We start from the raw sequence: 15,932 nt of genomic DNA on the forward strand, positions 1-15,932 counted from the left end.
ATTTAATCCTTAAATTAGTATTTCTGAACCTTGGCACTTGTGACACCTTGAGGTGGATTGTTCTTGGGGGGGTGCCCTGGCCTTTACCCGCTAGATGCCAGTAGCACCCCTCTAGCTGCGACAACCAAAAGTTTCCAGACACTGCCAAATGTCCCTTGAGGGCAAATTCAAGCCCAGTTGAGAATCACTGGATTAAATGATGTTGTGATGGAAAAGTGCTAAAAATGATAACCGGTGCACAGTAAACACTCAATGTTATTATTTAATCATTAGTACTCAAACTTAGTTCTTCCTCCTCTCCAGTATATAACAACAACGACGACGACGACAAAGTCTCAGGGTGGCCGTGAGATTGAATGCGATTCATGTAGGAGCAAAGCCCTCAGCACAGTGCCCGGCACATGGTGAATAATAAACGGCGGCCACCGCTACCATCGTCAGTACCCCCATCATGCCTGGCACGAGTTGAATATACAATAGATGTTCAGTAAAAATGTGTTAGTGATTGCTGGAAGTAAATCATATTGTAGTTTCTCCTTCTGCTTTTTATTCTTGCTGGGAGATTATCTCCTCTGCTATTACCCATGCACATTTATCAGTGTTCTCTCTTCTCTTCTGCATCGGGAATTTAAAAATAGAAAAGAAAACTCTTAGAACAGCTTCATCTTGTGGGGGTTTTTTTTGTTGTTTTTTTTTTTTTGGTACGGCTTATAAAAGGAAAGAATAGCTCCTAATGTGGAGCTGGTAGGGAGACACAAAGCACATAATTTCATGCAGATCAAAAGAATTTCTTGTGTTTTCAACTAATAAAAATCTTGTATCAGTAGGAGTCTCAGGGTCACAAAATCACAGATATAAAGTTCTTTCCTTAAAGGCTGACTTGTGCCCTTCTGGATATAATGCATATTCATTTGTTCCTTGAAAAAGGATGCCTGTGAATATACAAGCATCAATAATGATGATGGTGGTGGTAATGACAATGACATTTTGGAGCTCTGGCTATGGGCCAGACAGTGTTCAAAGGGTTTTACTTACATGATCTCATTAGATTCTCAAAACAGCCCCCCATGGGAGAAGTACTAACATCACCTGAGTTTATAATTTAGGTAAGTGGGTTCAATATCTTGCTCAAGGTCCCACAGGTAGGAAGGGATAGAGGCACACTTGGATGTGGGTGGCCTAGCTCTAGCACCCACAGTGAGGAAGTGAGAGGATATCAGTCCCCAGGCCTAGGCAGAAGACAGGTGCTGTATCAAGTGACACCACATGACAGTTCCTGAAGTCACCTCTTTCAGAGAGTAGAAGCCTCTGGGCTTTCTGCATGTAGGCTGTAGAACTAGACTCTAATTCTTCTACTTAGAGAACATGGAAAAGTAAGTACCTTGTGTTTTTCCAGAAACTCTGGAGTGAGTGTCCACGGAGCATCTCTAATGACTTCATCCACATAGCGACAGTGTCTGAGAGCTTCATATCTCTCTGCTTCGTTCATCACAGTGAAACCTTTGAATTTGTGGGTGAGGTCATCACTGCAAACTGAAACAGACATAGACATGAAAGGCTGCTACCTGGCCCAGGCCCTGCTCGCAGCCATCCTGGGACATCAGGGCTTGTTCAGCAAAACAAAAGGAGCTCAGCCTTACTTGGTACATGATGTAATCAAACTTGTTTTTTTTACAGGAACAAAGCATCAGGAAAGCAAAGCAAGTTGAAATCCATCAGCAATCGAGAATTCCATTTTAGTGCTAATTTTGACTTCATTCTCTGCTGCAACTTTTATTAAAATTATTCTCCACACTACCTAATGTGACTTCTGTATCTTTTATTTTTCTATCCCACCATTCAGTAAAAATTACTATTCGGAAAAAAAAAATGGCCAAATGACCAGAGAGAGAGGGAAGAGAGAAAAAGAAAAGCAGCAGGAGGCCTGAATTTTAGAAGGTTTGAACAATCAGTTCCAATTCCCTTGCTGGATCATTGTACTTAGTAACCCAAGTGTGATTCCTTTGCATGCATGTGTGCATGGGCATATGCACACGTGCATCCGTGTGTGTGAGCACGTGCACGCACGCGCGCGCACGCACACGCACACACACACACACTTCTGTTCCCCGGATTGAGGTCCAGTCACTACACATCAGACCACACAATCAAGAGGAGGAAGTCATAAAATAAAAGATCTGATCTAGCAGAATTCATCCCTGTAACATGTCTTATCCTTCCTAGATCTCAGGTTCCTGAATCTCCAAATGGGGGTTAATATCATCCACTATCAACCTTAGAAAGAATTTTTAGAGGATTTACATAAGAGTGCTTTGAAATAAACTGAACAAGAAATATTATTCATTATTCTGTCCAGAATATATTTGTTTTCAGGAAAGGCAGCTTTCCTACATGACTCCAATATCCTGGTGAAGGTCGGACTACAGCCAGACTGCCCTGACTGCTCCATAAGAGGTTTTATGTACACACAATAAAATTTACAAAATTTAAGTGTTCAACATATGTTTTAAAAACAAAAATACAATTATTTTCTTGGAACCGAAGGATGACCCACATCCAGAACCAAATCTAGCCACAGAGTGAGCACAGCCAATGGCTACAGCCAGCGTCATTGGAAAACCTCCTGGGGCAGCCCTCACTCACTCCACCTCCAAACTATCCGCAGACCTGCCGCCCCCCCCCCCCCCCCCGGCCTTCAGCGCCCCTGCAAGCCACGGTGTACTCACCACCTCCACTGCTCACCAGCCCGCCCACCTTCTCCCCCCACGGATTACTGCCGTGGCCTCCTAACTCGGCTCTTGTTCCTGCCTTGCCCGCCCCCAGCAACCTCTATTGGCCAGAATCATCCCCTTAAAACCTGTCTGATTGTCGTTCTTGGGCTCAGAACCCTTCCTGTCTCCCTCAGAGTAAAAGTGAAACAATTCCACTGGCCCACAGGCCCCCACAAGACCCACGCCTCAGCCCACCCTTGGCCTCTCGGATAGCGCCTCCTTGCATCCCAGCCCTTGGCCTTCATGCCGTTTCCTGAAGCCACCAAGAATGCTCCTGCTCAGGTCAGGACTTAGCACCTCCTATTCCCCAAACCTGGAACAGTTGTGCTCCAAATATCCACAGAGCTCACTTCCTCTCCTCCCTCGAGGCTTCCCAGCCATCCTATTGAAATTGCCATTTGGCCCCCATCCCTGGTGGTTGCCATCCCTTTCCCATTTTACTTCTTGCCATGGCACTCCTCATCATGTAACTGTCTTATTGAATTTTACTGCTGATGTCCTTCCACAAAAATATATGCTCCCTGAAGACAGGGACTTTTGTTTGATTTTCTGATGGCCCATAGAGGGCTCTTAACAAGTATTTATTGAATGAATGAACAGTGCCTAAAACATACAGATGCTCAGTTAATGTTTACTATGATTTACAATAATATTTATCTGTAGGCACATTTCAACAACATATATATAATTAAGAGACTAGTATGTCTCTAGATACACATGTATATGCCTATACATCTCCTATACATACTTCCTGAGATGTTGTATAGACCTGTATAGGATAGAATACAATAAAGACAACATTGTAGTAGTTTATGTTACCCAAACACCATCAACCACGTGGCTGGCTCAAAAAGTTTAAGGAATATCAGAGTCACCTAAGGAGCTTGCTAAATATAAAGATACCTGGGTCTCACTGCCCAAGAGTTTGATTCCGTGGGTGCTATGGTCTGAGTGTGTCCCCCTAAATTCATTTGTTAAAATCTTAAATCCCAAAGGTAATGATATTTAGGAGGTAGGCCTTTGGGAGGTGCTTAGGTCTTGAGGTTGGAACCCTTATGAATGGGATTAGTGTCTTATTAAGAGCCTGCACAGAGCTCCCTAGAACCTTCCACCACATGAGAAAACAGCGAGAAAGGAACAGCTCTGTAACAAGACGAGGGCCCTCAGCAGGACACCATGTTAGGGCCTTATCTTGGAGTCTCCAGTCTCCCGAACTGTGAGAAGTAAACTTGTGCAGTTTTTAAGCCAGCCAGCCCAGGGTGTCTTGTTGTAGCAGACCAAATGAATTAAGACCGTGAGTCTGGAGTAGGGCCTAGGCAGCTCTATTTCCGACAAGCGTCAGGGATAATTCTGATATGTACAACATTCAAAAGCCCCTGGAGCATATTATGAACATCTTGAGCCAAGAGCCCAGCCTGTTTCTGAATCACCCATCACTCCAGCTTAGGGGCGGGGGGGGGGGCAGGTAGTAGGGCCATAATTACTATGTTCTGTACTGATTCACGGATTGTATTGGCTTTAGACTCCATAAATAGGAATTATTTATGGGTCAAGATATACAATTTAAAAATTGATCTAAGACTTTTTAAATGTTCTGTTAGGACTTTATTAAAACACTACTTCAAGAGTCATACTGAGCAGAAATGGATTTCAGATCCATCAATTTTCTATTTTAAACAACACAAAACTAGGCTGGCCATATCCTCTCCCCTTTTGAACCTGCACCTGAGCAATTTGGTGTAACTTCTAGATGACCGAAATAATGGCCCCCTGACAGAGCACAAAGAAAACAAACATCCTGTTTATGCCAATCCGGGGTCCTATTTTCATATCCCAGGAGTGACCTCAAGAAGCAGCTGAACATGCTGACCGGTTATTGTCCAAACATTAATTATGCCCAAAGCAGTACTGTTGTTCTGGAGTCTTGGCAAATGCACTCTGACAACCAGATGGAGAACTCTGAGCAATGGTGTTCCATGGATGAATTCACTGAGTCATCTGGGAGCTCACACTGTAGCTACCCCATCCTGGCAGCTCCCTGTGCTCAAAATGAAATAGTACCAGTCCTCTGCAGGAGAGAAAATGTAATATAAGGGATGAACTTTGGAACCAAACAGACTTGGGTTCTAATCCCTGCTCTGCTACTTAAAACTGGGAAAATTACTCTGTCTCTTAAGACTCAGTCATCTGTCTTTAAAACATGGCAAAATTTTGATAATTGAATGTGATCATCTGAGTAAAGAGTAATGCTCAGTAACATTTGCCATTTATAAATAGTAGTATAAAACCAGCACTGGGGATATTCATTTGTGTTTTGAGCTCCGTCTTTTTCCTGCCCCCACTCCAAGCAGGTGCTCAGTCTCTTGGAACAAACTCCCCCCTAGAAGCTGTGAAATTCAAGTTGCTGGTACACAGCCTCCTCCCTGGCTGCTGCTTCCTCCAAGCCAGAACTCATTAGAGAAGTTCTGTAAGGAAAGAGACAAAGAGAGAGAAGAGTCCTCCAAATGAGGAAGAGGCCAAAGATCTGAGGATCCCATAAGCAGAAGGGTCAGTGGCAGACCCCACGAGGGATGATGACATGGTACCCTGGGCCGGGGGTTCCATGTGAGCACAGACGGCAGGTGCCTCACCTTGCACAGGCTCAGTGGGGCTGGGCTCAAGACTGGAAAACCCCCTCTTGTTTCCATAAACATTTTGGAATCTCGTTGGACTCTGCAGAGGTGAAGACAGCCTAACAAGGACTGAGACTCAATGTCCCACCAGTCAGGCAAAATGGAGTCCCAGTGGAATATTTAATTTCAAGTAAAGTGCAAGAGAGCTTAAAGGAGTAATATTTATGTCAAGTTTATGGAGTACTATTTATGTCCATTATAGTAAGAGTAGTATTACATTTATTGTTGTTATTTTTTATTCCCCTCCTATGAGGTAGAAATAGGTATTTGGTGACTCACAGCCTTAAAAAATATTTTAGGGAGATACTAACTGGGCTTGAAAAAAGCATGGAAGATACTAGAGAATCCCTCTCTGGAGAAATAAAAGAACTAAAATCTAACCAAGTCGAAATCAAAAAGGCTATTCATGAGGTGCAATAAAAAATGGAGGCTCTGCTAGGATAAATGAGGCAGAGGAGAAAATTAGTGATATAGCAGACCAAATGATGGAGAATAAAGAAGCTGAGAAAAAGAGAGATAAACAACTACTGGATCACGAGGGCAGAATGCGAGAGATAAGTGATACCATAAGACAAAACAATATTAGAATAATTGGGATCCCAGAAGAAGAAGAAAGAGAGAGAGGGGCAGAAGGTATATTGGAGAAAATTATAGCAGAGAACTTCCCTAATTTGGGGAAGGAAAGAGACATCAAAAGCCAGGAGGCACAGAGAACCCCCCTCAAAATCAATAAAAAGAGGTCAACACCCCGACATATTAGAGTAAAACTTACCAGTCTCAGAGACAAAGAGAAAATACCGAAAGCAGCTCGGGACAAGAAGTCTTTAACCTACAATGGTAGAAACATTAGGTTGGCAGCAGACCTATCCACAGAGACCTGGCAGGCCAGAAAGGACTGGCATGATAGATTCAGGGCACTAAATGAGAAAAATATGCAGCCAAGAATACTATATCCAACTAGGCTGTCATTGAAAATAGAAGGAGAGATAAAAAGCTTCCAGGACAAACAAAAACTAAAAGAATTTGCAAACACCAAACCAGCCCTACAAGAAATATTGAAAGGGGTCCTCTAAGCAAAGACAGAGCCTAAAAGTAACATAGACCAGAAAGGAATAGAGACAATATATAGTAACAGTCACCTTACAGGCAATACAATGGTACTAAATTCATATCTTTCAATAGTGACCCTGAATGTAAATGGGCTAAATGCCCCAATCAAAAGACGCAGGTATCAGATTGGATAAAAAAACAAGACCCATCAATATGCTGCCTGCAAGAGACTCATTTTAGACCCAAAGATACCTCCAGATTGAAAGTGAGGGGCTGGAAAACCATTTACCATGCTAATGGACATCAAAAGAAAGCTGGGGTGGCAATCCTTATATCAGACAAATTAGATTTTAAACCAAAGACTGTAATAAGAGATGAGGAAGGACACTACATCCTACTTAAAGGGTCTATCCTACAAGAAGATCTAACAATTGTAAATATCTATGCCCCTAACGTGGGAGCAGCCAATTATATAAGTCAATTAATAAAAAAATCAAAGAAACACACAGACAACAATACAATAATAGTAGGGGACTTTAACACCCCCCTCACAGAAATGGACAGATCATCAAAGCAAAAGATCAACAAGGAAATAAAGGCTTTAAATGACACACTGGACCAAATGGACTTCACATATATATTCAGAACATTCCATCCCAAAGCAACAGAATTCTTCTCTAGTGCTCATGGAACATTCTCCAGAATAGATCACATCCTAGGTCACAAATCAGGTCTCAACTGGTACCAAAACATTGGGATCATTCCCTGCGTATTTTCAGACCACAGTGCTTTGAAACTAGAGCTCAATCACAAGAGGAAAGTTGGAAAGAACTCAAATACAGGAGACTAAAGAGCATCCTACTAAAGAATGAATGGGTCAACCAGGAGATTAAAGAAGAATTATAAAAATTAATGGAAACAAATGAAAATGAAAACACAACTTCAAAATCTTTGGGATGCCAAATGGCCAACAGATACATGAAAAAGTGCTCAACATCGCTTGGCATCAGGGAAATCCAAATCAAAACCTCAATGAGATACCACCTCACACCAGTCAGAATGGCTAAAATTAACAAGTCAGGAAATGACAGATGTTGGCGGGGATGCGGAGAAAGGGGAACCCTCCTACACGGTTGGTGGGAATGCAAACTGGTGCAGCCACTCTGGAAAACAGTATGGAGGTTCCTCAAAAAGTTGAAAATAGAGCTACCCTACGACCCAGCAATTGCACTACTGGGTACTTACCCCAAAGATACAAATGTAGGGATCTGAAGGGATACGTGCACCCTGACGTTTATAGCAGCAATGTCCACAAGAGCCAAACTGTGGAAAGAGCCAAGATGTCCATCGACAGATGAATGGATAAAGAAGGTGTGGTATATACATACAATGGAATATTATGCAGCCATCAAAAGGAATGAGATCTTGCCATTTGCAACGATGTGGATGGAACTGGAGGGTATTATGCTGAGCGAAATAAGTCAAACAGGGAAAGACATGTATCATATGACCTCACTGATATGAGGAATTCTTAATCTCAGGAAACAAACTGAGGGTTGCTGGAGTGGGGGGTGGGGTGGGAGGGATGGGGTGACTGGGTGATAGACAGTGGGGAGGGTATGTGCTCTGGTAAGCGCTGTGAATTGTGCAAGACTGTTGAATCTCAGATCTGTACCTCTGAAACAAATAATGCAATATATGTTAAAAAAAAAAAAAAGAGAAGAAGATAGCAGGAGGGGAAGAATGAAGGGGGGAAATTGGAGGGGGGGATGAACCATGAGAGATGATGGACTCTGAAAAACAAACTGAGGGTTCTAGAGGGGAGGGGGTGGGAGGATGGGTTAGCCTGGTGATGGATATTAAAGAGGGCACATTCTGCATGGAGCACTGGGTGTTGTGCACAAACAATGAATCATGGAACACTACATCTAAAACTAATGATGTAATGTATGGTGATTAACATAACAATAAAAAATTTAAAAAAATCTTTGGGATGCAGCAAAGGCAGTCCTAGGAGGGAAGTATATAGCAATACAAGCCTTTCTCAAGAAACAAGAAAGGTCTCAAATACACAACCTAACACTACTCCTAAAGGAGCTGGAGAAACAACAGCAAATAAAGCCTAAAGCCAGCAGGAGAAGAGAAATAATAAAGATCAGAGCAGAAATCAATGAAATAGAAACCAAAAGAACAGTAGAACAGATCAATAAAACTAGGAGCTGGTTCTTTAAAAGAATTACGATTGATAAACCCCTGGCCAGACTTATCAAAAAGAAAAGAGAAACAACCCAAATAAATAGAATCATGAATGAAAGAGGAGCGATCACAACCAACACCAAAGAAATACAAACAATTATAAGAACATATTATGAGCAACTCTATGTCTCCAAATTAGACAATCTGGAAGAAATGGATGCATTCCTAGAGAAGTATAAACTACCAAAACTGAACCAGAAAGAAATAGAAAACCCGAACAGACCCATAACCAGTAAGGAAATTGAAGCAGTCATCAAAAATCTCCCAACAAACAAGAGCCCAGGGCCAGATGGCTTCCCAGAGGAATTCTACCAAACATTTAAAGAAGAATTAATACCTATTCTTCTGAAACTGTTCCAGAAAATGAAATGAAAGGAAAACTTCCAAACTCATTTTATGAGGCCAGCATTACTTTGATCCCAAAACCAGACAAAGACCCCATCAAAAAGGAGAATTACAGACCAATATCCCTGATGAACATGGATGCAAAAATTCTCACCAAAATACTAGCCAATAGGATCCTACAGTATATTAAAAGGATTATTCACCACGACCAAGTGGGATTTATTCCTGGGCTGGAAGTTTGGTTCAACATCCACAAATCAATCAATGTGATACAATACATTAATAAAAGAAAGAACAAGAACCATATGCTCCTCTCAATAGATGCAGAAAAAGCATTTGACAAAGTACAGCACCCTTTCTTGATTAAAACTCTTTAGAGGGTAGGGATAGACGGTACATACCTCAATATCGTAAAAGCTATCTATGAAAAACCCACAGCAAATACCATTCTCAATGGGGAAAAACTGAGAGCTTTTCCCCTAAGGTCAGGAATATGGCAGGGATGTCCACTATCACCACTGCTATCCAACACAGTACTAGAAGTCCTAGCCTCAGCAATCAGACAACAAAAAGAAATAAAAGGCATCCGAATCAGCAAAGAATTCAAATTCTCACTCTTTGCAGATGATATGATACTTTATGTGGAAAACCCAAAAGACTCCACCCCAAAACTGCTAGAACTCATACAGGAATTCAGTAAAGTGGCAGGATATAAAATCAATTCACAGAAATCAGCGGCATTTCTATACACCAACAACAAGATAGAAGAAAGAGAAATTAAGGAGTCGATCCCATTTACAATTGCACCCAAAACCATAAGATACCTAGGAATAAATCTAACCAAAGAGGCAAAGAATCTGTACTCAGAAAACTATAGAATACTCATGAAAGAAATTGAGGAAGACACAAAGAAATGGAAAAACGTTCCATGCTCATGGATTGGAAGAACAAATATTGTGAAAATGTCTATGCTACCTAGAGCAATCTACACATTTAATGCAATCCCTATCAAAATACCATCAACTTTTTCAAAGAAATGGAACAAATAATCCCAAAATTTTTGTGGAACCAGAAAAGACCCCAAATAGCCAGAGGAATGTTGAAAAAGAAAAGCAAAGCTGGTGGCATCAATTTCGGACTTCAAGCTCTATTACAAAGCTGTAATTATCAAGACAGTATGGTAACTGGCACAAAAACAGACACATAGATCAATGGAACAGAATAGAAAGCCCAGAAATGGACCCTCAACTCTATGGTCAACTAATCTTTGATAAAGCAGGAAAGAATGTCCTATGGAAAAAGTGCAGTCTCTTCTGGGCGCCTGGGTGGCTCAGTTGGTTGAGCGACTGCCTTTGGCTCAGGTCATGATCCTGGAGTCCCAGGATCGAGTCCCACATCGGGCTCCCTGCTCAGCAGGGAGTCTGCTTCTCCCTCTGACCCTCCCCCCTCTCATGTGCTCTCTCTCTCTCTCTCTCTCATTCTCTTTCTCAAATAAATAAATAAAATCTTTTAAAAAAAATACAGTCTCTTCAACAAATGGTGTTGGGAAAATTGGACAGTCACATGCAGAAGAATGAAACTGGACCATTTCCATACACCACACACAAAAAATAGATTCAAAATGGATGAAAGACCTAAATGTAAGACAGGAATCCATCAAAATCCTTGAGGAGAACACAGGCAGCAACCTCTTCGACCTCAGCTGCAGCAACTTCTTCCTAGAAACATCGCCAAAGGCAAGGGAAGCAAGGGCAAAAATGAACTATTGGGACTTGATCAAGATAAAAAGCTTCTGCACGGCAAAGGAAACAGTCAACAAAACCAAAAGACAACTGACAGAATGGTAGAAGATATTTGCAAATGACGTATCAGATAAAGGGCTAGTATCCAAAATCTATAAAGAACTTATCAAACTCAACACCCAAAGAACAAAGAATCCAATCAAGAAATGGGTAGAAGACATGAACAGACATTTCTGCAAAGAAGACATCCAAGTAGCCACCAGACACATGAAAAAGTGTTCAATATCACTTGGCATCAGGGAAATCCAAATCAAAACCTTAATGAGATACCACCTCACACCAGTCAGAATAGCTAAAATTAACAAGTCAGGAAAGGACAGATGTTGGTGAGGATGCAGAGAAAGAGGAACCCTCCTACACGGTTGGTGGGAATGCAAGCTGGTGCAGCCACTCTGGAAAACAGTATGGAGGTTCCTCAAAAAGTTGAAAATAGAGCTACCCTACAACCCAGCAATTGCACTACTGGGTATTTACCCCAAAGATACAAATGTAGTGATCCGAAGGGGTATGTGCAACCCAATGTTTATAGCAGCAATGTCTACAATAGCCAAACTATGGAAAGAGCCAAGATGTCCATCAACAGATGAATGGATAAAGAAGGTGTGGTATATATATACAATGGAATATTATGCAGCCATCAAAAAAGCGAAATCTTGCCTTTTGCAATGATGTGGATGGAACTAGAGGGTATTATGCTAAGCAAAATAAGTCAGTCAGAGAAAGACAAGTATCATATGATCTCACTGATATGAGGAATTTGAGAAACAAGACAGAGGATCATAGGGGAAGGGAGGAAAAAATGAAACAAGATGAAACCAAAGAGGGAGAGAAACCGTAAGAGACTCTTAATCTCAGGAAACAAACTGAGGGTTGCTGGAGTGGTGGGGGGTGGGAGGGATGGGGTGGCTGGGTGATGGACGTTGGGGAGGGTATGTGCTATGGTGAGCACTTTGAATTGTGTAAGACTGATGAATCACAGACCTGTACCTCTGAAACAAATAATACATTATATGTTAAAAAAAAAAGTAGGAAGGGAAAAATGAAGGGGGGGGTAATCGGAGGGGGAGACAAACCATGAGAGACTATGGACTCTGAGAAACAAACTGAGGATCTTAGAGGGGAGGGGGTGGGGGGATGGGTTAGCCTGGTGATGGGTATTAAAGAGGGCACGTATTGCATGGAGCACTGGGTGTTATACGCAAACAATGAATCATGGAACACTACATCAAAAACTAATGATGTAATGTATGGTGATTAACATAACGTAATAAAATTTTAAAAAAAAGAAATATTTTAGGGAAAAACTCTGATATAAATTTCAATTTCTTGACTTGTTTTTAAATGATATTAACTTCTTATATTATTTAAGTTTTTATTCAAATTTCAGTTAGTTAACACAGTGTAATACTAGTTTCAGGTGTACAATATAGTGATTCAACACTTCCATACAACACCAGGTGCTCATCACAAGTGCCCTCCTTAATCCCCATCACCTGTTTCACCCATCTCCCCCCACACCTCCCCTCTGGTAACCATTAGATTGTCTTCTAGAGTTAAGAGTCTGTTTCTTGGTTTGCCTCTTTCTCTTTTTTCCCCCCTTTGCTCATTTGTTTTATTTCTTAAATTCCACATATGAGTGAAATCATATGGTATTTGTCTTCCTCTGACTGACTTATTTCACTTAGCATAATACACTCTAGTTCCATCCACATTGTTATAAGTGGCAAGATTTCATTCTTTTTGATGGCTGCGTTAATATTCCATCGTGTGTGTGTGTGTGTGTGTGTGTGTGTGTGTGTGTATACCACATCTTTATCCATTCATCAGTTGATGGACACTTGGGCTGTTTCCATAATTAGGCTATTGTAGATAATGCTGCTATAAACATCAGGGTGCATGTATCCCTCTGAATTAGTATTTTTGGATTCTTTGAGTAAAAACCCAGTAGTGCAATTGTCGGATCATAGGATAGCTCCATGTTTAACTTTCTGAGGCACCTCCATACTGTTTTCCAGAGTGGGTGTGCCAGTTTACCCTCCCACCAACAGTGTAAGAGGGTTCCCCTTTCTCCACAGCCTCACCAACACCTGTTGTTTCTTGTTAAATGACATTAGCTTTTAAATTAAAAAGAAAAAGGGGCTTTACAATTGGTAGTTTCAATTCACCAAAATAATGCCAACGAGGTAAGCTTACATAAATGAGTTTTCAAATTATTACTGGCCGTAATGCTTAAAAATTAGAAATGCAGATATTATAATCATAGTACATGACCATGGCATTTTGTGTCAGTTTTTGCCCAAGGTTGAGAAGCAGACCGTAGTACTTCCACTTATCACAGTTTCTGGTCTTTCAATCAATCATTTCTACCAAATACCAAGTGTTATGCCAAGCAGCTTTCTGTGCACTTGCCCTGACCAGAGTGGTTTCACGAGCGAAGCCCTTGCTCCACCCAGGGAAACTCCTACAGCAAACCTACCTGTAGACGTACGGGGCCCCGCCATTAATACAGCGGGTTCTTTCAATTCACCATAAACATTTTATCTGCTAACTACACACATCATTGCAAGAGACCATCTTTCCACCAAAATCAAAGAACACCGTTTTGTAAAGGACTCCCTAACTTTCCTCAGTATAGAATCGTCTGCCATTAAAAGTGGCTTGAGATACTCAAAAAAGATAGTCTAAAGGTAATGGTCTTCGAACTAGGGCACACATACTCCTGGGGATACACCAAGACTTTTTAAGAGATATCCAAACACAAGAAGCTTTAAAGAACTCAATTTCCAGATCCTCAATTTGCAAAGGTACTCTTTCCTAAAATTAATGGTCCCAAAGAAAGCCTCTGTGTCCAAAACCACCTTTACCCCACTACCCAAAAGAAAGACACCATCCAGATCTTACTGTGCTACATTGCAAGGGGCAGGGAGTTAAGGCTTCAGGCCAAACCAAAGGGAAATCTTGCTTAATGACTACTGCAAACACCATGGATCTGTAAAAGCTTCCTGTCTTACAAAGATTCCTGTTATAGGTAAAGCCAGGTGTTGGAAACTAATTATGGTAGAGTGGGGAATAATGCAAATTGTTGCCTAACAACTGTGCCTTTTCATTCTCCTAACTATTGTCAAAGAACACAAGGATCTTGAGGGATAAGGCCCAGGAATCCAAAGCAAAAGGAGCAATGGAAAGAAATATTGAATGCTAAAAATGGCTTTTTCATGTAGTTAAGGGTAAGCATTTTTCCAGCTATTCTCAATACTCATATTGAATTCTAGAAATGCCTTTTCTTTTTTAGTTAAGAGTAAGCATTTTTCCCAGCTTTTCACTTCAAAATCATCTCAATAAGGCAAAGCTGTATAGGCTGATACCACTGCATCTTAGAAATGGAACTGGAATATTTTTTAGAATTATCAATTTTCTCAAAATACGTTGGAACAAGCACATGGATAAAACATTTACAGGCTTTTTTTAAAGATTTCATATGCATTATTTTAAAAGGAAGTTAAAATATATTCTATCAGATCACATTATAAAACTTACTCCATTTATAGATAATCCTTACCTATTTCCTCTTCTAAAATGTGTATTATTTTCTATCTCCTCCTAGCACAAAATACATACTGCCAAATTATTTTTTAGTAGTATATTCCCTTTTCTATTCTTAAATACATAAGGGAAGTATACCCATGGTATCTAATAAAGATAAGTAAGTCATTTCTGATTTTTACATTCGATTTTATTTAATTTTCCCCAAAAGCCAAATGCCAGAGTTTAACACACACACACACACGCTAATATTTAGAGAAGAAATAACATGTCTTTTATCATATGCCTCTCCTTATAAATATGGTACTATTTTACCTATAAATTACATTGCATTACTATAAATTAATTATAACGATTTATTGTCTTGCTTACAACTTATTATATTAGAGCTACATAATTTTAATCTTGACTGATTCTATTTCATACAATGCATTCTATAATGTATTTCTCAGTGGTTTTTATAAGGCTTCCTGAAACACATTAACATATTTGAATTTAAAAGACCTTTTCTCCAGGTTTTTTAGCAGGTTTGACAGTAAGGACTACCTTTGCCAATTAGGTTAGGTGTTTTCTGCAGATTTAATAAGCAAAACCTGCAGCCCCAAGGTTTCCAGGTGTTTGTTGTTTTTTTTTTAACTTTTAAGAAAACAATAAAACCATTTTATCAAAAATTATTGGATTGACAAAGGTATAATGAAATTACCAATATTTTCACCTCCCCAACCCTTTCTAAGTATATCTGGTTAAGCAAGTTGCTTTCAAGTAAAAGAGTAAGGGTTATAATTAGGAATCATTTGGTAAGTCTTGGTAAAGCCTTTTTGTTCTACTTCCCAGAAAGAAAGAAAACAAATGATTCTCACAGCTTGGAAACAAATCTTGCAGGTCAGGTCATTTCTAATCCATTCCTTGCATCAAATTGGAAAGAGGACTTTAATAAATTGTCACTTGACAGACCATTAAAATTATTTTGTTGACAATAATAAATTATTTTTGTGATACATGGCAAATAACTAAGGAGTTCAAAGTTTGAGTGGCATCACTATAACAAACTTCTTCCATTCCCATCTAAATATTTGTGTAAACAAAATACTTCAGCACTGAAATCTATAATAAGGAAGAAGAGGAATAAAATCAATGTTAAACCCTATCTCATTCTAGCAATAAACATTCGTCCACAAATCATAAAATCCCACTCCTCTCATTTAAATGTTAGAGAACACTCAACAGGAAAAATCCCAGAGGAAAAAAATCTCAAGGGAATCCAGAGGATAAAAGCAGCTTACCTATGGAGGAACAAGGATAAAAATACAATGGATGTCTCCACAGAAACAATGGGAGCAAGAAGAGAATGGAGTGAAATATTTAGTATTGAGAGAAAAAAACCCCACCAACCTAGAATTCTGTACCCTGTAAAATCAAACTTCAAAAGAGAAGAAGAAATAAAGACCGCCCCCAACAAAAAAAAAAATGAAGGAATTTCATTCCAGTAGACC

At 40.1% G+C, this 15,932-nt stretch overlaps 1 protein-coding gene across 7 annotated transcripts in view; it reads right to left on the reverse strand.

The window, feature by feature from the left end:
- Positions 1-15,932, reverse strand: part of PCYT1B (phosphate cytidylyltransferase 1, choline, beta) — a 139,802-nt gene that overhangs the window by 50,813 nt on the left and 73,057 nt on the right. For all 7 annotated transcript variants that reach the window (XM_032389569.1, XM_032389567.1, XM_032389564.1 and 4 more), the window contains exon 4: positions 1,382-1,533. In XM_032389569.1, coding sequence (XP_032245460.1) covers positions 1,382-1,533 — 152 coding nt within the window. The remainder of the gene's footprint in view (positions 1-1,381; positions 1,534-15,932) is intronic.

The sequence above is a fragment of the Phoca vitulina genome, unplaced genomic scaffold, assembly GCF_004348235.1.
Source record: "Phoca vitulina isolate PV1807 unplaced genomic scaffold, GSC_HSeal_1.0 scaffold55, whole genome shotgun sequence".
Lineage (NCBI taxonomy): Eukaryota > Metazoa > Chordata > Mammalia > Carnivora > Phocidae > Phoca > Phoca vitulina.